The sequence below is a fragment of the Sylvia atricapilla genome, chromosome Z (genome assembly GCF_009819655.1).
Source record: "Sylvia atricapilla isolate bSylAtr1 chromosome Z, bSylAtr1.pri, whole genome shotgun sequence".
In the NCBI taxonomy this organism is placed as follows: Eukaryota; Metazoa; Chordata; class Aves; order Passeriformes; family Sylviidae; genus Sylvia; species Sylvia atricapilla.
The window spans coordinates 77,708,624-77,733,709 of NC_089174.1; the positions used below are offsets into that span (position 1 = coordinate 77,708,624).

The following is a 25,086-nucleotide window of genomic DNA, read 5'->3' on the forward strand; positions in this document are numbered from 1 at the left end:
TGGTTGTGGGCCTCATGGTTCGAGGGAAACAAGAGGAGGTCGTGATGTTCAGTCTTTGGCAATATCAAGATATTGTAGAGCTTTAACACAGAAATAAATGTTAAATTCCTGAGAAAGTTAATATAAAAAATGAAGTTTCTATTCCTACAGTTTAGGGTTAGAGAATTTCTGTTTTTTCTGAGGTATTTTATCAAGCTTGCAGTCTTCCCTGAATTAGCCTTCAAGCTTACTTTTTCTAACTTGCACCCTGAAAGGAATAAGAAAATTTACCTAGCTAACCTTACTTTTGTGCTCCTAACTATTCATCTAGCATATTTACACTTGGTTCAGCTGTAAGGAGCCATACTCACATAATTTCTGTTATTGAAATAAGCTTTTGTAAAGCATCTCCCAAGACAGGAGCACAGCTAAAATTCAGTCTGTGAAATTATGATCTCAAATAAAATTCCCTCCCTTCAAGTTTTTCAAAGATATTTTGTATTTTTCACAGCCTTGGGAATTGTGAGCAAATTGACTTTTTGGGGGGGTTTTACCTCAGTCATGGATAGAACTAGATCTCTGAAACAAAAGGACAATCAATTAATAGAAGCATATAGCTTATCTTCAACTTCTCATCATGAAAACTAATTAGTTACCTTTAACTGCTGTTTAAAATAGACTCAGGAAGGCTGTATAACTTTTAAAAGTAACAATAGGGAAAAATTCAATAGGACAACAGAAGGCTGATTGGCAAGCAGTAAGATTATTTCAAAGGGCAGATTGGCTTCAACTTCTACTCTGCAATCTAGGAAGAGATGGCAGAGATCACTTAGGATGGGCTTCCACTTTTATGCAGGACTTGCTTCCAACCAGCTTTACTCATTATTATACTTCATGGATTAGTGATCTAACAAAATACATGTGAGTAGTCTAGCTATAATAAAAGTTTGACAGCATGTAAACATACACAGAATATGGCACATCTAAGATTTTCTCACCCTTGAAGACCTAACACAAAAGGTTAGAAATGGCCTCAGACCATTTTAAAAATAATTTTTATATTGTCTTAATGTTTGAAAAGTGTACCTTTCTGTGTCAAACTTGCTTAAGAAAAAGATTATTGATATGAAGTCCAAGTATGTCTGTGAGAACAGATCATGAAAATGTGTACTGTTCAATATCACACTGCCCAAGAAATAACCCAATCTATTAAAGCAACCACCTTGTAATGTACATAATGAAACTTATTGACTGGTTAGGAAGCTGGCAAGGTAAAAATGCTGTCAATATTGCATTACATTTTCTACTAAAATGTCAGAAATTTGTTGAGATGTCAGCTGTCTCCTCTCTGGCATAGACTCCCCTGACATTCAATATGCTACGAAATGCTGCTCTTCAAATCTCTAATGGATAGCATGAAATCATGACTCTAGGTATACACAGGAAAAGGGCAATGCTTTAATAGATAAAAAAGTGCTCTCAGAATCAGCTATGTAATATGTACAATCAGGTTATAGGTACAGTAGATTTCATAATGCAATGTTAATCAAATCAATAAATGCATGTACACTACAATGTCACTTCAATATTTGAATTTCTTTTTTAGAGAAATCTCAAAGCTTTAAAATTTTCTGATTAAGTATATCCTATTGTCAAGCACCCAGCTTTGTACAACAATATGCAGTAAGAAAATAGGGGGAAAGGATACGTTGCCTATCAGAAGAGGTCATCATTACATAAAGTTAATTGAATTTCAAGGGAAGTTCACTCAAGCTCTAATGCACCATATGAATCAGAAACTTGAGAATTAGCTTTCAAAAATAAAACTGCCATGTTAGGGTCAGCAATGTTACAATCTGCTCTAAGAGGCAGGTTAACTGAGGTTCTTGTTAATAGATCCCTCAGGGCAGACTAGAGTGACACAACACTGAATGAATGGTGGGGGTTTTATAAATAAAAAGGTAGATAGATAGATAGATACTTTTACAATGTCTCTTGTAACTCTGTGGATCATGTGTAGTCCTCTGGTGGTCAGCTCAAGAAATGAGCCTGGGGACAAAGTCACAACCCCTGTTTGTCATGCCAGTGTAGTTGAGCCAGTTCTGCCTTAAGAGAAGAGATGAATAGGCTCAGGCCGAGGTGAATGTCTCTGTATCTCTCAGGATGGGAGAGAATTTTCTACTTGAGCCAGTTGTGTAAGGGAGGAAATTGGCATGATATAAACTAGTATTCCACATTGCAGGGTCTGCTTCTTGGAGGTGTTTTCCCTTATTTGTCTCAAACCTCACCTTGCTACTACACAACGGTGGGTTTGCACTGGTCATTCTCTGGTGATGGGTGCTCATTGTATTTGCACCTGGGCCATTCTTTTGCAGTTTTGAGGTTTCATAACCACATAATCAAAAACACTCCCCTTCCCCTGTGGCTGAGGAGTGCAAACAAAGCACCTGCTGCTTTTGCAAGCAGTCAATTGGCTGAATCAACTTTTATTACAACATATTACAGTCTCTCACAAAAAACAAAGCAAAATCCAGTGTTTCATACTTACTCAAGCATGTACAGTAACTTAACCCCTCACACTATATGTGCACAAATACAGCTAGTTTATGCAAGACACTCATTTTCAAGGAGGGAAAAAAGCTATTGACAGCTAGTTAGAAAGAATACATTACATACAAATACATTTAGACCTTTAAATGATAGTCAAACCAAACCACAACAAGTGTACATTATCATCCATACATAGAATAATCCCCTTGAGCGTGTGGTAGGTGGGTTTGTTTAGGTTTTTCTTACTATTTTTTGTTACTTGCTTTAACGTAACAGACATTGAAAAAAATAACGCTTTACAAAAATACTGATAATGGTTTACATTACTACAATCTCTTACTACAACCTCTTCTTTTAACATTTTCTACTATCTTAGCAGTATCCCCAGTAGTTTTTTTTGAGTAACCACGTGCTGCTCAGGCTCCTTTTGCATGAAATCCATTGACAACACACTGTCAACTCTTCGTTTGCTGATATATTTCAAACTATTTACATTCGAAAGCTTCTGGTTCTGTGAAATGGTTGAAAAGGCTTTTTTAAGGCCCACATCAGTATTGGTGGTTTCTGTTTCATTTTTTCAGGAAATAGCATTGCTTCAGTTTCAGGGGTAGGAAATCGTACTCTGTACACTTCAGGGTAAGATTTCTGAAACTAGAAAAGTACATTAATTCAAATTAAGAATTTGTTCAAACTTGTACAATAAACTATTAAAGTGAAGCTTGCATTTCTGGGGCAGGGAAATTATTTCTCTAATGGACTTTATGCACTTCTATATAGAAAATTAGGCAATATTTCCTATTTGGGTTAATTCATCATAGCATAATTGTTCTAAATTATTATAAATCTTAAAATTCCCAAGCATAGCCACTGTTTTTAATTTTAGTATTTCTCTAGAAGAATACATGTCTAAGACTTGATAAATATTTTTGAGTTGAAATTAGAAACTGTGGAGAAATTTTTATTTACTTGCTTGAGCTTCTTCTTTTTATCTTTCACAGATATTTCTTTATTCATTACAATTTCTTCCAACAAAGCTGCCAGTGGTTCTTGAGAGCCAGTTGCCCTTTGGTATTCAAATTCACCTGTACTGATTTGCTGACAAAATGATGGAGGAGGAAGTGGTGCATCACTATCAGCCCCAGCATATTTTATCTGAAGATACAGTAAAAAAAACAAAAGAGTAGCTATGTTTTCTGCAAAACACTTGCATAAACTGGCTTAATCACTTGACCACCCCAAGATATTAAGTAGACGAAATACTGAATACAGAAGACAAATTCTAATTTTTCTCTCCAGCCCTAAATGACTGAGTTCCCATAAGTCAAAAAACATGACACGAAGGAAGCCTGTTCAGCTCTTGAAATAAGTTTAAAGTTACTTTTCCAGCAGAAAATAGACAAAAGAACTAAAAGCCATCTCTGAATAAAAACAAAATATGGTATCAGGAAACAGAAAGATTAAAAAACTAAGCAAGTTAAGATGGTTCTTAAGAAAAAGAAGTCAGAACATTAATGGAAACACTTCATAATCATTCTGTTTTCTTCACTACCACAAACATAGTTTGCCCATTCCACAGGAAGATAGTGCTGACAAAACAGGAAAACATATTTGAGAGTTCACGACTCTAAACAAATTCAAGATCTGTTTAGTTTCATATAAGCACGTATTTTTGGTTGAATGTCAATAGTCAAAATTAATTAGCTCTTCAAAAGCTAACAGAGACAGAATAAAGTTTTTTAAAAACTGCTGATCTTCAGAGAACAAAGGATAAATTCAATCTAGAAACAGGGAGACATAAGAGGTTTTTCCACTAGATACCTACTTGGACCCTCTGGAGATGTACAACATGATCCTCTATGGAAGACTTTAAAGCACAAGGAACACTTAAGATCTCTTGATAATAATCCATGAGAAAAGATACTAGTTTAGCAGCAAGAAGTTCATCCAAGTCTATTTCATCCTTTGAGCAGAGAATACAACGGGAAAACGCCTGAACCATCTGAGGAAAAAAACCCATTTCATTATCATGTATTTTTCTGTTGGGGAGTGAGGAGTAGAGAACCAGGCTGCATCAAACATTTTAACATCACGGTATTTACTGTACTTCAAACATATCAATATTTTTAAAAAATGTATTATGTTCAGTCACATTATGTGAGTGCACTGAAGATTGCTCCTGCCTCATACAGATAATCCAGTCCTGACATTAGATATAGAATTGATGAAATCCATTTTATCCTCAAGACTTTGTCAAATAGCCACTTCACATTCAAATTTCACATTTCACATTTAAAGGTGCCATATGTATTTACAGAGATTTTTTAAAATAGCATGGAAATGTAATAGAAATTAGGCATCAGAGGGAAAACTTAATACCACTATTGTGAAATCATCAAATCAAGTTAACTTCATGTAGACCTGTGCTTAAACACTCAGTTACAAGTGCACCAGTCACTTGTAACACTAAAATCACAGAAGGCCATAAAGATTTCTGTCATGTACCATAGACTACATTGCTGAATTAAAATTTAGTACAAAATACTCAGAATGTAAGGACTCACTTCTAAAAACAATATTTCAATTACAACGATAATTTTAATGAGAGACCACTTATGGTTAATTAAATTATAACCTTGTCAGTAAAAAAATTAATTATTTTAATCAAATGCTGTTCAGAATTCATTAAAAACTTAATTGCTGTGGAGCGCATTTAGATTTGTGCATGCTAGTATAGGATTTTTACAGAATGGCTCTGCAGCTTAGTTTTCCATTGCACTTAATTTTCAAACACTTTTAAATTAACCAAAATAAATAAATGTTGTTAGCTAGTTGGAATTGTTAAGTTATACCTAATAACTTTGTAAAAAGGTGTTATTGAAAACATCAGTTTAGTGATATCACTACATATGATCATACAGAAGGAGCATTAGCAAAAACTGGAGCTTACTTTAAGAGACTTGCGTGTGGTGAAAAGAAAACAACTACTGAAATAAACTGTTGGGATTTTAATTTCTTTTGAATGGCTGAAAACAGGCCAATCATAACATTCAGCTCCATATTTCTAGCTATGACTGAAACAGGCAGTCTTTTTCATTCACACTGTCTGCAGTGATGAAGAACACCAGAGACCTCATCTGCTTTGGGTTTTTTTTTTTGTTGTTTTTGTTTTTTGTTTTGCTTTTTTGGTTTTTTTTTTCTTTCTTTTTGGTTGATTTTGTGTGCTTGTTTTTGGGGATTGCTTGTTTGGTTTTGCTTTTTTTCTACTCAATAGTGAAATCAGTGGTGATTTAACTTTGAAAGGTAAGGAAACCTCTAAATTCTTTGTGTGCTCACAAATTATCATGAAATCCCACTTAATTCAAATTCAGATTAGCTTTCCACAGAGCTGGGATAGACAAACCAGTTCCTTAAACAAGCAAACTGTATTTTGTTCATATTCTCCAGTAACAATCTTTAACCTGTGCAGCTCCAAAAGCCTGTCCAGACCTTACAGTTATACGTACCAAAGTCCTAGTCCTCACTGATTCAGAAAGAGGGGGCAAATCCTGGTTTAGACTAATTCTTGCCATCATTCTCACCAACAGTTGTAGTCTTTTTCTATTTTCTGGTGGCAGTAGGAGACACGATATCTGAAGAGCTTCTACAGCCTTGCTGGGTTTTTGCAGTAGTCCTGGTTCATATGAGATCAGAAGGTTGGGTAACATTTCTCAGTTATATATTTCCATAACATTTAACATAATATTTCTAAATCTAACTCCCAGAATTTCTTTCTTACTCATTCAAGATTGCCTTAGAACTCCACTTCCCAGAGAGACTAGAAAGATATCACTAGAATTGGTCTACTAGGATTTGTTTAAGTTTTTAGAGATTTTCTTCTGATGCACTGGAAGACATGTAGCTGTAACCAACAAGATATTAGAATGCATGAAAAATTACGAGGTTTTGCTTCATCCTTTGTCCTTTTATTACCTCACCACCAAACACAACTGAATGGTATGCACAGGTATAGCAACTACGTTAAATAAAAAGTTTAAGTCTGTGGCAACATTCAGAGGGAAAGGAAATGTGCTTATGCATTAGTGACAGCTATAATACCAACACATGCCTCACACCTATAGACATTAAATCTATGCCTAACTCACTGGAGAAGACACTCCAGTGAGCATGGTAGAGATATTTGAAGACTGGACAGGCACAGTAGAAAATAGTAGTGGTTTAGGTACCTACAGAAAAATCACCAAAATATTGTCTTATTTTAGGTTATGGCCTGGCCAAAGAAAGCATCTATTATGATTTTGTGTAAACATCACTAGTATCAGGACAAAAGTCAGGAAACAAAATATCTGCATGACTGAAATCTAGCAGTAATTTCTGTTAGAAAAGAAACAAGGACAAAAACTGGGATTTTTTTTTCCATAGGACTATATAAGTTGTAAGAGATCTCTGGATTATATACACCTCTTCACCTGCTTAAAGCAGGTTCATCTACAGCAAGGTGCCCAGGACTGTGTCCTCTCAGGTTTCAAATAGCTTCAAAGACAGGCCTTCCACAGCCTCTCTGATCAACTACTTCCACTGTTTGATCACCTTCCAATTAAAATGCTATTCTTTATGAAAATAACATTTCCTGTACTTCTGTTCCTGCCCATTGACTCTTGCCCTGTCATTGGGTATCACTGATATAAGTCTGGCTCCTTCTTCTTTACTCCTCCAGTATAAGTGTTTTACACACACTACTTAGATTCTCCCTGAGCCTCCTCCTCCAGACTAAACACTCCCTGTTAGCAGTTTCTTCCCATATAACACACTTCCAAGACTTTAATAATTTTTAATTTGTTTCACTGGACTTGCTGACTAGTGCCGAAGAAATATATCCCTTGACCTACCAGCAATGGGCTTTATGGATGTTGCTGATACTCTTTGCCTCAAGGCTGCTGGCTCATGGTCACATTAGTGCCCACCAGGACTTCCAAGTCCTCTTCAGCAAAGCTGATTTCAAACCAGTCACCCCCAGAATTTACTGCTGCATGGGATTATTCCTCCCCAGGAGAGGAGTTGACATGTATTTCCCATTTTCTCAGCTTTATAAGATTTATGCTTACCCATTTCTGCAGCTAGTTGAGGTCACCCCGCATGGTACTACAGTCCTCTGCTGGATAAGACCCTTCTCCATTTGAGTTATCTGCTCGTTTAGGAGCACTGTGCCCTTGTTTAGGACAGAACGTGCACCACCTGGTCATTAACAAAGTGTTAATCATCACTGGCCTATCACTACCACACTATCAGCCCTGAGGTGCTCCCCACTGACTGACATCCAGCCAGACTTTGTGCCACGGATCACAACCTTCTGAGTCCAGCAACTGCACCAATTCCTGAGTTCACCTCCCTATCCACCTATTCAGCCTGTATTTCCTCAGGTTGCCTAACAGAAGACAGTGTTGAAAGCTTTACTATTCTCACCATAAACAGTATCCACTGCTGTCTCCCTGTTGTCTACCATTTTCATCAACTCCATAGTGTAAAACATGGAAACTGTTTCTTATTGAAAAAGAAGTATGCGGTAGGTAAGGCATTCCAAAGAGCAGTAAAGTGTTGAAGTTAGCTTTACTATGAAAACTTTCTCTAATTTCAAAAGATGATTTGGCAAGCATATTAATGAATATCTTTAGAATAATAAGGAATCCCATATCAACATTTTATTTCTTAAAAAGAGACCACAAAACTAACGTTTGACTTCTTGAAGCATTGCACAATTTTCATTGATTTCCACATACACGTGGCATAAAATCTTTCTTCTAATTTTACATTTATGAAATACGGTGAAATAAAACTAGTAAAACCTGAAAGATGTGAAAAACAATAGAAAAGCAAACATAAAGAGTATGAAAGCAGAGGAACAGGCTTACTTTTCAACTTACTTTTCAACTCAATTGTTCTTTCTGGAATTTAATTACATAAAATGCAATAAAATACTTTCCTATTTACTGTCTTTCATTAAGCCATCTATAGGATCAGAATTGTCAATTTTAATATATGTGAACCCCTGAAAATTTCTAGTTAATAACTAAACCATTGCGTGTTTAAAGCACTACATTAGTTAATGTAACTTTTAAATTTAAGAAACAAAGTATTTCAATTCCCTTCAAATATCATATTTCCAGGGTTAAAAACAGTGCTTACAGCCCTAATCCTTTCTAATCTAGACTTCAGTCAAGCAATCTCTAAAAGCTTATGAGAGTTTTTAAGACATTTAAGCATTTGTAAAAAAAACAAAAATCTGTTAAAATCCATCTGTTGGATGCTGAGCAATGAACAGAGGCCTTTAATATTATAGACAAGCAATGAAAGAATTTTGAAGTAATGTGATCAAAAAGATACAAAAAGAAAACCACTATGTAATATGAAATAAATTCAAATATTAAGCTGTTCTCTATGTAGAATGGAAAGGATGGGTCCTAAATAATTCATCTGTGATAAGTACATAAGTAAGGCAAAACAACTCCAGGAAATTAACATTAAAAAACATTTTTTCATTATACCCCAAACTACCACACTTACCTAGCACACTAACAAAAATATCAAAAAAATGAAATGTGAGAAGAGGTTCTTTCATCTGGCCAAAGTAGTCCACTATAGTTTTGAAGACATCTCTTTCAAAGCCTGAGTACGTAGGCTGCTTCAGATCTGAACAGCTGGGCCCTACAAAGAACAAAAACATCAAAACAAAAAGGGACAAAAATAGACTGACTTTCAGCCACCAAACAGATCAGTGTTTTCTAATCCAGCCCATTAAAATGGATCTTTAGAGAAAAAAAAATCTTCAAAATAAGTGAAATTTTATTGATCTCTTACTGCACTGATCTATTCCCAATAGGTCTAGTGAAGATATATAGCACAGGAAAAATATTAGTAGAATAGCTAAACCTTTATATAACTCATTTAAATAAGCTGCACTGGAAGAAGAGTACATGCTGACAGGTTTATCCAACTTTCTGTAGAAAATCATCATAAAAAAGTCTGAAAGTGAATGTAAGCAGGATTTAATAAAGTGGTGAAGACACAGTCAGTTCAATTTATTTTTTGGAAGGTGGGTTTTTTGTGGGATCTTTTTCCTCTTCTGAATTTACTTACAATTTGCTAGGCATTTCATTGCAGATAATATCCAATGAGGTAGTTCCTCTGCACAGGGAAGAAACAGAAATTAAAAGGAGAAAAAAAAAATCAACTGTTAGACAAAAGCAAAGCTGAAACCACTTAATATGTTCCTCCTGTATAGCAAACAAAGTGAATCCAGAGGCAGGCTATACCTTAATGTAGGATCTAGCTTGAGTTAGATCTCTACATCAGTACCTCCACTACTATAAGTTACTCATTCTGCCCTTGCAACCCAAGCAGCAAAACAGGTCATATCACAACCTACTGTTTTTATAACCTACTTTTTAACCTACTGTTAAAATAAAAAACATCAGACTAAACTTGTTTTAGATACAGCCTTCCTCAGTGCTATACAGTGAAGAGTTTACTTTATACTAAAAATGATGAAAAGCACTCATATATTCAGTTTTGCCATTTCTGCAAGGAGGAAGTTAATGTTTTGAGATGGTCCAGCTGCCATTGAAATGAACATGGATATGCTCTGAAGGCAGTTTTATTCACAACCAAATCAGGTTTCAATATCATATTTAATTTCTCTACAAATTTTATCAAAAACATGGTGCCAGTAACGCTATGATACATCAAAGCAGCAAAGATGCTTTACTTTTTTCCCTGATGTGCAAAACAGTTTTAAGCATGGTACTATCTTCAAAACACATGACTGAAAACTCAAAACTCTCAATGTACATTTTGGCGCTCTCACAATTTTTAATACATTTTTTTTTCATGTAAACACTCCAGTTGTGGTAGTTAAAAGGGTGGAGCTCAAAAAGTTACCTTGAAGTGATCAATATCCCTATATTTATAAATGATAAAAACTTGCCGCTTTTTCATATTCATTTTTCAAACCTACAAAAGCTAGAATATGTTTAAGATAGTAAATATGGAATGAACCCTGACTCTTACTGTTGGGATATCAGAGGAAAATAATAGCATTTCACTTTGTAAAAACTCTAGTTTTTAAAGGTGTGGTCACCTTTAAAAGGATGCCTTTTATACCTTTAAAGGTCAGGTATAAAGGTGCAACAGGTCAGTGTAGATTAGAACTGACACTTAAATCCCAGTAGATTACAATATAAAAAATTAAATAAAAAATTCTAAAATACTCACTTGATTTGTCCTCTAAAGTGACAATGCCTTGCTTATTGACATTATATACATTTTGAACTATATGTTTTGAATTCACAAGTTTTGTGTCTAACACTTCATCCAGAGAATCCAAACCCAAGACCTTTTGTAATCTGCAAAAATACATAAACACATAGTTCATACACCATCTAATCTGGAAAAGGCAAACATGAAGTATTAGGATACAATTCATTAAAAAAAAAAAAAGAAACCTTTACTCCATAGAGAATGTCTCCATCTGGATGGCAGCCATAAGAATTATTCAGTGCAACTCCTGCTCCTCAGATTTATAGAATATCCTAAGATGGAAGGGATCCACAAAGATCAGCTCTTGGCTGTGCACAGCACAACCACAAAAATTATACCATGTGCCTGAGAGCATTGTCCAAACACCTCTTGAACTCTTGTCAGGCTTAGATGCTGTGACCACTTCCTGGAGAGCCTGTTCCAGTGCCCAATCACCCTCTGGATGAGGACTCTTTTCCTAATATCCAACCTAAACCTCCCCTGACAACTTCAGGCCATTCCTTCAGTCCTGCCACTGGCCACAGAGAAGAGATCAGTGTATTCTCCTCCACTTCGCATCACAGACTGCATTGCAATGTCTCCTCAAACCTCCTCTTCTCTAGGTTAAAGAGGCCAGGAGACCTCAACCACTCCTCATGTCTTCCCCTCTAGATGCTTCACAGTCTTCATAGCCCTAAAAAAGTTTCATTTTAGTACCTAGAAAAACTTTAGTAATTTTAAAACCTAAAAGTATACCATATAACTAAAATCGTTGCCAACATGCTCCTGAAGTCTGTCTGGTTTGGTGCCGTGACCACTTCCCAAGGAGGAAGTTCCAGTGCCCAGCCATCCTCTGAGTGAAGAAACTTTTCCTAATGTAGAGTTTGAACTTCATCAGACACCACCTGATTCCAACTCCTTCTGTCCTATTGCTGGTCACCAGAGTTCTTCCACACTTCTCTCCACTGCCTCTCTGGAAGTTGTAGACTGCAATGAGATCACCCCTCAGCTTTCTGAAAGCTTTTGGTGACTGTACAGCTCTTAGCTCTATCCAGATCTCACTGCAGGCTGTGTCTACCCTTGAAGGAGTCCTAGTATCATGGACAAACTAAATGTTCATTCAATTCCTGCAACCGTATCATTTATAAAAATATGAAAAAGCACTGGCCCTAGAATGGAGCCCTGCAGAACCCCACAGATGACTGCTCATCAGAGATAACCACATTTACTACAATGCTTTATGCCTGACCCATTAGCCAGCTGCTCATCCAACAGTATTATGGACTTATCAATCTGCATGCTGGACTGTTTACCTAGAAGAGAGGTAAACGCCTACTGTGAGAGACAGTATCCAAAGCTTAGCTTAAATGCAAAGCAATCACATGAACTGGCTTCCATTGGTCAACTAGATGGGTGACCTTGTCATAAAAGAAAATTAAATTGGTTAAGCAGTATTTTCCCCTTTTAAAACTGTGTTGAATATGACCAATGACGCATGTCTCTCAAATATTTTTTATTAACTTCCAGAATAACTTTTTCCACAGTTTTAAGGGCACTAAAATAATACTGACAGGCCTGTAATTACCAAGGTCTTTATTCTTTGCTTTCTTAAAATTAAGAAAATATTTGGCAGCTTCCAGACAACATGGGCCTCTCCAGATTATTAAGATAAATTTTTTTAAAAAATGGAGAGAGTTCTGGCAATAACATCAGCCAGTTTTTTCAGTACCCTGGGATGAATGCGATTGGGCTTCATAGATTTAAGCACATCCAGCTGGAGCAGAAAGTTTCAAACAAATTCAGGGTCAGCTATGAGTCTCCCCATTCGCACTTCATACTCTTCCAACATAGAGCTGTGTGACTCTCAGTGTAAATTATCAAACTTAAAGAGGCCAGGACTTTTTGTCAGGTGAACGTTATGCTGTGCCAACCATGTTTTCCCACCCAGTTTTTTGGTTGCTAGAGCTCTGTAGGGGCCTTTATGTGAAGGAGGGTCTTGGCCACCACTGCCCCTAGTCTCACTTGCCCAGGTCCTGTCAGTTGCTACCATGTGAGCTCCAGGCTACCCAGAGGGTCTCTCCATTCCCCTGAAGTTTCCTTGGTTCAGGGAAGCCCAGGAGTAGACATGCACTAAAACTCTCTGCTGCCCATCATGCTGTCACCAAAACTGCTCACCTCAGCACTGAGTAAACTATGTGTAGATAATGTGCTAGGTTAATTTACACTAAAGTGGTCATTAGTAAAACCCAACTATGCTGTAATATCAGCTTGTGTATGTTATTTTTTTCCTCTGCAGAAAGAGTCCAAAGCAATTCCTTCCACTTTGCACAGGATATTCCTTTTGAATTTAGTAAAGAATATCTGAATCACAAAGCTTCAGCACTCAATGAGCTACTCCATTTATCTCATACAAGGTATTGTACTTGCCATTGAAATGTTTCATAGTACTTCTACATAAGTGCTTTTATTTCCTAGCAACAAGAAAAAGAGACAGAGAAAAAAGTAATTAAACAAGACAAAGCCCACACAACAAAGACTTGTATAACACAACTTACAGAAGTCAAAAGCTACTAAGCACAGTAAAGGGTTTTTTTGCAGATTTTATTTGCTGAATTTGTTAGCCAAATAACAAGTGGTAGAGTTAGTCTAGACACTGTGGCTTTGAAGGCAGTGATGAAAATGAGTGGGTGAAATTACAAGTGTTACCAGAGAAGACAGACAAGACTATTACCTACTACACAGTTTTACTATAACAGCAAATGACTCATAAGTATACTCACCGTGATAGAGTCATGGATTTCCATATCTCTTCTATATTTGTTTGTGTTAGCTCTCTGCGGAACACAAGTTTGCATCCCGGTACTTCCCCAATAGCTATGCTGTGTCGCTTGTACCACATCTCAGAGTTCTGAAATCAGAAAAAACTCTCCTCATTAACAGGTGACTTTTCAAGTTAAACAGTATAAAACATTTATAGTACAGAATTGCAAGTGTTCCTGAATTCCAGTGAAGTCTTCAGGACGCAAGTATTTGTGTTTCAGAGAAATTTAACATTTTTTTTCAATCTTGCATACATCTTTTTTCAGTTCCATAACTTGTCCAAAGCTGAAAACTTATGTGTGTCAGAATAACCATTAAAGTTCAGGAGTCAACCTTTAATCCTATGTTCAGGTCCTATCCATGACTAAAATCTGTTCATCTACCACTTTAAGATTAAACATATGTTTATGGAAAAGTTATTAGAGAATTGTAAGATGAGGTACAAAAGAATTAGAAAAAATTAATCCTTGTTCAGCACATACTGAAAATAACTAAACATTAAGCTCAATGACAGGTTCTATGCAAAGAGAAAGTAAAAGCAAATCACTGCATCTGAAGGCACCCATCAGATCTAGTCCACCATTATAACAGTGTAAAGTAAAGCTCAGAACACAGAAAGCACTATCCTTTATGCAACCTTCACATTCTTGCTTGATTCTTGAAGACTATCATCAAGATATCAGTGGGTGGACATATATTGCAGCTTGTATCAGCAGTGTTCTTTTCAAGGCAAAAATCCTAATCATCCCAGTTCTTTGATTTGCACTACAGACCAGTGCTAAAGCACATTAAAATATTCCTTGTGATCACAACGAAGCCACGAAATGCACTCCAGGAATGCACTTAAACACTCCAAGCACTAATTGTCTGTCCTTCCATGGCAGACTAGACCAGAACTAGCTGGAAGCAAATAGCACCCTCTGAAATTAAGAGTCTGGTCTTCCACATCAGAATTTTATGACACAGACCCATGCTTATCAATCCACACACAGCCACTAAGTGCTCAGATGGATGCTGAAGCAATTCAAGGGACCATCATTTTCAGCTGTCTACTTGAACATTCCAGTGGAAGCTAGATCTAATTATAAAAGAGGAAGCAGAAAGAAGTTTGTGCCTTTGCCTCACTTAATACAATCCACTGTATTAACCCAAACTGCCAAGGGAAAAGCTATGCTGTTGCAACTGAGTCAGATACAGAGGCAGACTTTTGCTAATTCTTATCAGGCCAGGGTGCTTGGATGGAAATTTAGAGCATAGTTGGAGGTTGTAATATATTACACCTTCAACAGATACTTGTTCAGTAACTAAAATACTCTTTTCTTGTCTTTGGCACCATATTTTCTTCTACCTACTGTTGAAGTTCTAAAGACCGCGTTTTTCCTCTTCAGAAGCTTGTAGTAAATTAAGAGAGCACTTGATTTGCACACAACTGTAAATATGGAATAACCATTTATTCAGAACATTCAGATGTCCAGCAATATGGTAGGAGCTACTTTTCCAAATAGACTGGTTCATCAAGAAATGATGAGGCCAGAGTCCTACTCTGAAGTACAGTAATAAAAGGCAAAAATCATCAAAGAAATCCCAAATTCACAAATTATGAGAACACACACATATAAGTCACACTGAAGGAGGAGCTTAGAATATACATAACTCCATAAGACTAGTCTTTTAATGTCTGTCTGGGTGAACAGAGTTGATACAGTTTTGGTTTACTAATAAAAGTAAGTTTTTCTCAACAACTTTACAAAGGCTGGATCAATCCAGGTAAGTATGAGACAGGATGATTTTCCATGCTTACAAAGGATAACCAAAAAATCAGGGCCACTTCTTAGCCAAAACACATTCTTAATGAAAAAATTCTTTAGGAAATTGAGTCAGTAACAGCCTTATAGCAGCTAGGAAGGCTGTAATACTGGATATACTCCAATATATGAAGCGTCCAAATAAGAGCTAGAGTGTGACTATTTTGTCTTGCAATATAATAAATGCCCTGTTGGAATTTGAGCAAACTGGAATGAAATATGGGAAAATACACCCATGTTGAACTCAAATTGCTCAGGACATTGCAATGTGTAGCACAAAGAACACTAAAAATCTTACTGCTCCAGCAAATTGTAAGAAAAACTTTACTTCACAGAAGTTTAAAATAAAAAATATTTGGCATTTAACTTTATAAGTATTTTGCTGCAGAGTGTAGAGGTCATCAGTTCAGTTTTGCTTTTCAAACATGCTTTTGTCTGGGGAAATAAAACTGTGTGCCTTACCATTGCGACGGACTTCACTGGGATGTGTTCTTGAGAACGGCCAGCCTTTGGTTCATTCCAATCTGGAAATTTAATTACTTCCTTTCCACATGAAGGTTTCTTTGGATATGACTTCAGTGGTGAGGAAGGAGGAAATCTACAATTAGAGAACATTTTTCAAGTCTCTGAATGCCAACCTAATCCCTATTCACCAATGCAAAACTGTGGTCAGCCTTTACATGCAAAAATACAACAAATGCTTTGGACATTCACAGCCCAGCTTAGCTTCCTGTAGACTGGTGTTACATGATATGTAAAACATTGTGGACTGTCTTGTTTGCCCTCCAGCTGCTGCTCCAGAACAGTTCAGGTCTTGGGTGAGTGTCTGCCATCCCAGGGCATTTCATATAGCATTAGCTGTCTTTGCACAGGCAATGACACACGTCTTCACTAGAAGATGTTGATTCTGCTGAAAAAGCTGTGGGTGTGTGTTCCCCCATGTCAAGTGCGTTGTTAGCATGCATTTCCTAAAGCAAAGATACAAAGCTGAGTTCCATGACCAGCACTTGGATTTAGTTAGAGTGCATGCAAGTGTCCACACAAAGTTTTGCCCACATTACCAGGTTCTTCTGCGTTTACATGCTTTCTGTGTGAAGATCACATCCTGCAGTTCTTTTCTGGAGTCTTTTTCCAGCTGGTTTTGCAGGTAACTATTTGACTTCTTAAGGCATTTCAATAAGTGCCGTGGAGAAATTAGCAGAAATAAGCCCTAAACCAGCCCTTGTAGAAAAGAAGGAAAACAAACTATCCAGCTTGACCAGAACCAAATTATTGCTGCATTTAGGTCAGAGCACTTACAAAGGAACTAATGACAGCATATCAGAAAGACAAATCAGATAGATGGCAACACCTCTTCAGACTGACCCAGGTCCAATCTTGTCTAATTTCACTCCCAAGTTTTAGGTGCTGAGATTCCTGATGCATTAAGAAATTGCTTAAGCCTCACTCACTCTTTTAAATCAGGATGTAAAATATATGTCTATGACATTGCAACAACAGCTTGTACACTGTTGGATAGCATGTACATGTCTCCCACCAGGAAAAAAAAAATACTTTAGAAATCCTGAAGTTTCTCCAAAATGTCACCCCATCCTCTAAAGGCACTTCAAACATTTAATAAGTTTTTTATTTAAATTTGTATTGCAGTTTGGTTAGTCCAGTACTGTTACACTGAATGGTTAAACACATTGATTGTTTTGAGCACACACACTGAGCACATTCCACAGTGCTGTTCCAACAGCACATGTACAACACAGAGATAACACAGTTTCCATCAGGCAAACTCTCAGAATCATCAGCAAGCACCTGACTCTAATCCTGCAAGATTTACTGTTTTTTAATGGTAAACCAGACTAGATGGCAAATGTTCAGCTGTTGAATGTTCTCAGCCATTTTCAGATATCCATTATTTCTTAAGAGTTTAATGTTAAAATAAAACATATCCACATATCTGCAGCCTTTTTCCTTTGTACCAAACTTATCTCAGTAGTTCCCTGTTTCTTCTCGACTTCTTCACAATTTTTGGCTTTGCGTCATTTACTGCCCTGATTTGCAACCAATCAGTAAAAGAATGAGTTCATACAAGCAGAAAAAGGAGGTGCATTCCCCTTTCTCATGTAGCATTACAGAAAGATCTAGATGGAGAAGGATTAATGTCACTCAAAGTGAAGGACTGAGGAGCACTCCAAGGCTGGCACATCAAGATCAGAATTGGTTATAGCAGCAACACTAGTTTGGGGAGTTTATAAAAAGTGGAACTAGAGATACCTGTTTGTGTCCAGAACAAAAGATATAAAACAAGGTCAGCTAACAGTTATATCTGTGATATAACAAGTATTACTGCTGAATTCCCAAAAGATTGCTATCATTGCAGGAGAGCTAACTCTTCTGCTTTTAACAGAATAGCTTAGATTCTCCCAAAAAATGTGTAGAGCCCAACAGCTTCCAAAACAGTAACTTCTAATTCATTACTGTAAGAGTCAACTTATCCAATAAGTCAGGATACACTGACAAGTCTTTGTTACTTTTAGAAATCGCATGAGATCACATCTTCACATTCAATACTTGCCAAATACTCTCAAGCAAACCAACTTTTGACAATATTTCTTTTGCATTCTCTGTGGTCGAACAAGAACAGACAGCTACACTAAACATGTGAAGTTAATGAATGTCATAACTGTGTTCCACACTGTGCAGTTACAGAACGTTAACAGATAAATTTATACAGAAGGTATGAAGCACATTAAATATTTCCAAAGTAAGCACTATCAGTAGAACTGACTCATATCATTGCCTCCCATCAGCAATGTGAGGGGAAAAAGCCCTTATTTTACATGTAGCATTCGGAAAGTCCACCAGAGGGAGCTGCCATGACATTGAATACATTACCAAAATAGGCTGGAAAACTAATGTTTAGCCACTTAAATAGGAGAGAAGCACGTCTTGATACTTAAAGCCACGAGTAATGTATATAGACTACTTATGCACCAAGCCCAGTGAGGAAAAAGCTAGCTCCAGCTCAAAATGCATGAAATGTATGCATGTTTAACTGAAAAAAAGTTCAATTAGTAACTTAGTTACTCTTTCAGTGGGAGAGGGAGAAAGAATACCACAACAAAATACATAACGAAACAGTTCTGTTGTCTAATAGCAGAGCAGCAGGCAGAACACGTAAAAAATTAAAAGAACAGAAATATTTCACCCAGCCAACTTCCACAGCCTGCAACTCAGTAAAGTCATGACTGAAAATATAAAGAAATAAAAGAACAAAGTGATTTGAATATGTACTCATGCTAATCCAAAACAAACAAACAAACCCACAGTCACACCAACAAGGCAAAAATCAAACCAAAGAAATATAGCATAACACCAGCAGCTATCAAACCCCATATTAAATCTCTTGACAAGAATTAATGCCCAGAAATAAAAACAAAAGATCAATAGAGCAAAATGAAAATTTGACTTAATACATATCAAGTGGGAATTCAGTATTATTTCTACAAAGATAATATTAAGAAATCATTACTTAAAAATTAATATGTAAAATTTGAGCATATAATAATAGCTATAAGAAGTACAAGCACAAACTTACTGCTAACCTTTTTTCTCTAATGTTTTGCACGACAAGTATTTCCGTTTCCTCAAAAGAAGGCTCACCATGATAAAAGTTACAAATCCAAATTTGAAGTAATGGTCATCTTTATAATACTTCTGCACCAAACAGAACACTACCAAATGGTACAAATCCAGAACCTGCGATTTCTGCCCACCGAAACCTTAACTGAGGTCACAAGAGGTCAAAGAATCTAGTCCAGTAATGCTAAGCCTTTATTACAAAGAAATCTCTTCTGTTAACAAGCCATCAGCTGAGATGCTCAACAGGGATAAGTAAGCAACCATCCTTGAGGATAAGCAAATAAAGCTTTGTCCCTTGTCCATCTACAAACCAAGGAGCATAAAAAAAGGTTACATCATAAATGTCTTAGATTCAGAAGGCCTTTCTCTTCTCTCAGAAGTGGAGACAGCAACCAAAATAGTGAGGGGGTTGTGGTGAAGGAGGACAATCGGAGCTGGATGACCAATGGCATTCTCACTTCCACCTACATGTCTTAACATGTACTCTTCCAGGACCAACAAACCTGATGTCCGCAATCAGCAATCAGAGCTCAATACCATGTGAAAGCTGCAAAGGCTTTTGTTGGTATTTAAAGAACGTAACTGAATAGAAGTGACCTTCAAAAATAATTCAAAACAAACAAGAAAACTGAAGTCAAACATCAAATCATGGCAACTCCCTGTTAAAGCCTTTAAAAGGAAAAGGGGAAAACAGGTCAACACCTTTTCAGAGGCATTCTACAAAAAATATTCCTAAGACATGAGCAAGAGTTATTAAACACCAAAACTTTTCTATCAGTATATACAGGCTTACCGATATAAACGGCCATCGTCTTCAAAGTCCTCTTTGCCCCACTTTCCTTTAATATCTTCGATAACATGATTTTTCAGGAACTTTTTAAGCAACTTAACCGTTTGATCGCGGGTCACTTCCGGGCCAAAGTTTTGGTTAGAGCCGAGTAGCTCATGTAAGCAGTCCACTGCCTCCGAGGCTTTGAAGCAACGCTCGTAGCTCTTGAAACGGCAGCGATGCTTCCGTAAGGGCATCCCAGCACGGAACAGCTCGATTATCTCATTCCACTGGGAAGGAACAAAGCAAATCGTTACGGGAGCTCTTCTCCCAGGTTCGCCTGCGACCAGAACGCAGCCAGTTCTGCAGGCAGAACTACATACTTTTTTTTTACCATCTGCATTCACAAGAACATCGAAACCAAAGCCCAGGATTTAAACCGCCGAGACCCGAGACGAAACATCGAGTTTAGGAGGCTGAAGTATTCAGAGCCCCACACTACATGCGGATCTACCGACACGGCTCTAGCCTCCCTTAGATTTTACCGGGACAAAAGGCTGAACCTGCCGCTCCGCCCGGCCGGGCTCTGCCCCGCGCCGGCCTCGGGCGCCCCCGCCCTGCACAGAAGCGGCCTGGGAGCACGGGCCGGCTCCAAGGAGGCCCTAGAGCGAGCTGCCGGCGGGGACAGAGGCAGGGGCACTCACCAGGCGGGTGGCGCGGTAGGGCCCGGGCCCCACCAGCCGCGGCTCCATGGGCGCGGCCGCGCCGGCTCTGCGCCGCGTTTGAATCCGGCCGGGCGCCGCCGCCTTCGCCCATTGGGTGGCGGGCGCGGCACGTGACGGGTCAGCGCCGTCCTTGATTGGTGGGGCGGGGCAGGGGAGGGGCGGGGCCGATCGTGACGGGGGCGCTGAGGGGGCGGCGGCCGCGCTGAGGGGTTCAGTGCGGGCGGGGGTCCCGCTGGCCGAGCCCGCAGCATGCAGCCGGGCTTCTCCCTGGTGCCGAGCACTAGGACAGGAGACAACGGGCAGAAAACTGACCCAGTGGAAGTTCTCCATGAACATGAGGAGGAACTTCTTTGCCGTTTGGGTTCTGGAATCAGTGTAGTGGAACAGATTTCCCAGAGGCGGGGTCCCGGAGCCTCCCTCATGGAGATATTCCAGAACGATCTGGGCTCAATCCTGTGCCATGTGCTCTGGGATGGCCCTGCTTGATTAGGTACTGTGGGCCAGGTGAACATGCTGTACTCCCCTGCAGCCTGGCCCATTTGGCAGTTCTGTGTGTGGCTGCAGGTTCAAACATGTCAGAAAAACTTTGGCCAGGGAACTGCTCCCCTGATAAAGGGAAGAGAACCTTGGCATTAATTAAACAAACAAGACAAAAAAGTCAAACTAAAAAAACCCTCCCAAACCCTCACTTTTAAATGTTTTTAAATTGTTTCCAATTTTTTTTTTTTTTTAGGAATTTCATTTTGAATTCAGGCAGTGTGTGGGATGATAATTACTTACAATTACATTTGATATTATTCATACAGAAGACAGGGGATGATGCTGGTGCCACAGAACTCATTGAGTTGTTGCATATTAGCTTTTTCTGAGCGTTTTAAAGAAAGGGTGATTTGGAAATAGGAACCTCCATTTTTAGGTAGGAGATTTTGATACCAGGTCACCTATCCTGCACAGGCAGGGATACAACTGAAACTCCTGTAATACCTACTAGAGATGCGCTATCTCTGTCCATTTTTAGGACTCTCACAGGAGAGGAGTGGCTATTAACACCAGTGGCTGTTTCTTCCCCACCACGTCTAAGGAAAACAAAATTTTAGTCCCATTCCCCTCACTGTCAGTCAATATTCACTGTAACATCGGTGACTTAGCTGACTGTTTCTAGCCTAACTTGAAAATATACACTTAAGTATGTGAGATGCACAGTTTTTAGGTTCAGATAAAGAATGTGTGATTCTTACATTGTGTGTAGGAAGGCAGAATTTGTTTTGAGCTGATATCATTGGCACAGTTACAATATATGCATCCTCTTAGGCTGCATCCATGCAAATGACTGTGAAACTCTGCATTCTCTTTCTCCAAATGCTTTATAACTCACAGAAGACTAAACCACTGTGCAAGATATTATGCAGCAGGAATGTGACACGGCACTTGCTGACAGCCCACAGAATGATTAGCATCTCCAGTTTCTGCTCCGGCTTATTAGTTCTTAATCTCAAGCAACTGACTCTGGAAGCCTTTGGCTAGTGTACAGCGTGCTGGAGTTGGAAGTTTTCCTGGCTCCTTTCTGTTCAGCACCTGCCAACATGCAGCACTCCTTAGTTTTGACTGTGCATAGTCTCAGCTACTATTTAAGCCCAAGGGAGTTTGAAAAATCAGTTACAGATGTAGCTCCCAAACCAACAAACAAGGACCTGTCCCTCCACACCCAGCTGCAGGATGCATTCCTCCATCCATATTTACAGGGCAAGGAAGGAGGTATGATTGCAAAATCAGAGAGCAGAACTAGGACTTCCCCTACCAGCACAGAAATCATCTGCAAGGCTACAGAGTAATGCCTGCTTCCTTGCACAAGAAGCAGAGAGTGCTATTATCCAGTTTTACCAGCTATTGCAGCCTTTTCCTCATTAGGCCCACATTTCCCAAACACAGTTGAATGTACAGGCTCAAGAAGGCTGAAAAGAATGAAACTGTCCTACTTCCTTCATCAGTACTTATGTAATAAACACTTTTAAAAAAGATAAAACTGGTAAATCCTTTAATGCTACTTGAAAAAACAGCAATAGGTCTCTGTCCTTAAAGAAAGCGCCCCTAACACTGGAAGCCAGGGGCAGACCTACAGGCCAGAGCTGACTGGACTTGGAACTTTGAGTCAGTGATGGACTGCATTTCCCACCAAAAAGAGGTGTGGTCCCTGATCAGCATGGCAGCTGTTTAATTTAGGATCTTGTGGTAAAGCACCTCTCCACATGTACTGCCAGGGAGCTGGGAACTGAATGCTGATAATTTTAGGATCAAACATCTAAAATTCAGGGGTTGCAATTTAAATCTCAAATCATCCTAATACTTTTGAGATCTACTGTCAAGATGTCCTGAGAGCTGCCAGCTATAGGGATTAAATAGTGAATAGATAAAATACAATTTGTTTTTTATTTGCTTTAAAAAAGTGGCATAATCTCAAAAGAAAACATCTGCAACTCATGTCCAACCTAAAGTTTACATTCCTTTAGCATTTACAATGCACCATAAATGCCAGTAAAATAAAAGTGTTCAGGTAACAAAGCTTACTCTCTTGGAATTGTGCAACAAGGAGGTTATTAAATCTGCCTCAAACTTTTGAGTATTTGAAAATCCCACAGATCAGCTCAAGTAAAAAGCAAATATTACAAGTTTCTTTTTTTTGGTGTTGTAGAAAACAGTACCTTTAATGGTAGCATTAATCTAAATACATTTAATTCCTCATTTCCAGGTCTGTTGAATGCACTAATTCTTTAATAAACTCATGCAGTAGAAATGCAAATTACAAATAGCAAGTTCCTTTGATTTCTACACAAATTTGACCCGAAAAATCTGCCTAACCTTGGAAAACAACTTACTGGGTAATTCTACACAGAATGGAGCCATGCCCAGTCACAGCTGCCTGCCACGCTTTCAGAAGCTCAAAGAATGTCACATATTTTTTGCCTGGTTCTACAGAAGATAACTGGATTAACTTTAACCTTGAGCTGATAAAAACAAGCCATAATAATAAAAAAAACCAAGATGACACAAACTCTTTCTAGACATGTATTTCAATAGACAATGGAAATGGAAGAAAGCACAGTACAATCATGATAGGTGACATTTAAGCTTAAATCAATAAATCTTTTTTTTTTTTTTTTACATTTTATTTGAGTTCTAAGATTTTGGCTATTGAATTAAAAGATTCCATAATCCTTCTAGCCCCACTTCACAAACAGCACAGGCTACCAATATAAAGTATTTCCATAGACACACTGAATAATAAGTATAACTTGGCTACTACAGTGAACAAATCAGTAAGATGTTTTGATCACTATGCTACAAGACAATTCAGATAATCCCCATATTAGTAGCTTTCCAACATTTACGATAATGTTCAACTGAGTACAACATGAAATGAATTCAGTTCTCCTAGTAAAAGACAATATATTCAAAAATCTGTGATCTTCAAATGAAACGCTATGTTTTGACAGATTAACATACAATCTTTTATTTAAAGTAATATAGTTTATAAACAGATGTAACAAGTTTTATGCATTAACTATATTAATATGCCTTAGATTCTATAAACAGTACTTACTGAAGAATCATTCTTATAATAAAAGGAAGCTGACAGTCTTAGCAACTTACAACATTTAAAATGAAGTAATTTTTATCCCCTCAAAGTCTGTTCAAAGTACTCAGTACTTGTCATACACATTTTAGTTTTTCTTTCCAATTATCTTTATTTTTGTGCATTTTCTAGATAGAGGTCATCTACCTTTTTTTTTTTTTTTAAATCAGACATCCACAGTTCTTCCCCAGTCCCATGTTCTGAATCCCAAATAACTTACGGTAAAAATACAAATTCTGTTTTGGAAGAAAACATACAAAATATACACCGTGTAGTGTGCGCACCTAAACATCTTGATTGTCAAGTAGTGCAGGTTTCCCCTTTGACATATACACTTGTTTGGTTTCAGAGACAATAATTTGTTTCACTGATCTTTGCTGATGCCATTTCTTGCCATTTTTGGCAGTCTTTGTCCCTTTGTGTACGCGTGGTACCAGAAGTGGAGAAACAGGACTAAAAACATAGAGCCATAAAGCCAAATAATAAACATGAAAATGGGATACTGGTACGGACAATCATCCATAATGTAGATTTGTCCTATATGGACTGTAATCATAATAAACTGGACCTGGAGGAAAAAGGTGAAGAAAATAAGTACTTTTAAAATTAATTACAATCTTACTACAGAAGTTTAAAAAATTTCAGCATAGCTTGTTTGCTGAAAAACAGATAATAGGGGTGGAGTGGGAGGAAAGCAAGGAACAACACGGACAACAATCCAAGTTCCTAACATGACACAGATGCATCTTTATAGCCCATTTCCCCGAAATATTACTCCACTGAAAAACAGGTTTACATAATAAAGGAAGAGAAGTTCTAGGACAAACTAAGAAACTCATAGTAGGAAAATAGGGTTCTACCCTGATTAGTTCTGATAAAAAG

At 37.9% G+C, this 25,086-nt stretch overlaps 2 protein-coding genes across 2 annotated transcripts in view; both read right to left on the minus strand.

Annotated features, from left to right (window-relative positions):
• Positions 1–1,717: 1,717 nt before the first annotated feature.
• DEPDC1B (DEP domain containing 1B) lies at positions 1,718–20,600 on the minus strand. Its single transcript, XM_066338624.1, has 11 exons — positions 20,553–20,600; positions 19,873–20,138; positions 15,906–16,041; positions 13,599–13,726; positions 10,795–10,925; positions 9,661–9,708; positions 9,088–9,228; positions 6,033–6,199; positions 4,352–4,528; positions 3,496–3,681; positions 1,718–3,180 (listed from the first exon to the last, which is right to left on the minus strand). Exons 1-11 carry the CDS (start codon positions 20,598–20,600, stop codon positions 3,019–3,021), a joined length of 1,590 nt encoding a protein of 529 aa, XP_066194721.1. The 3' UTR covers positions 1,718–3,018.
• Positions 20,601–23,876: 3,276 nt separating this feature from the next.
• ELOVL7 (ELOVL fatty acid elongase 7) overlaps positions 23,877–25,086 on the minus strand; it is a 31,688-nt gene continuing 30,478 nt past the window's right edge. Inside the window, exon 8 of the mRNA XM_066338552.1 lies at positions 23,877–24,772. Within this exon, the coding sequence (XP_066194649.1) occupies positions 24,569–24,772 (204 nt within the window). The 3' untranslated portion in view covers positions 23,877–24,568. The remainder of the gene's footprint in view (positions 24,773–25,086) is intronic.

What these genes read in the sequence shown, in the direction of transcription:
- DEPDC1B (XM_066338624.1), bottom strand. Translation starts at nt 20,600, where the DNA reads ATGGAGCCGCGGCTGGTGGGGCCCGGGCCCTACCGCGCCACCCGCCTG. An exon ending in GACGATGGCCGTTTATATCG is followed by an intron (nt 16,042 to 19,872) that starts GTAAGCCTGTAT and finishes CTCTAATTGTAG; the next exon opens with ATTTCCTCCTTCCTCACCAC. An exon ending in AAATCCATGACTCTATCACG is followed by an intron (nt 10,926 to 13,598) that starts GTGAGTATACTT and finishes GTATTTTTGCAG; the next exon opens with ATTACAAAAGGTCTTGGGTT.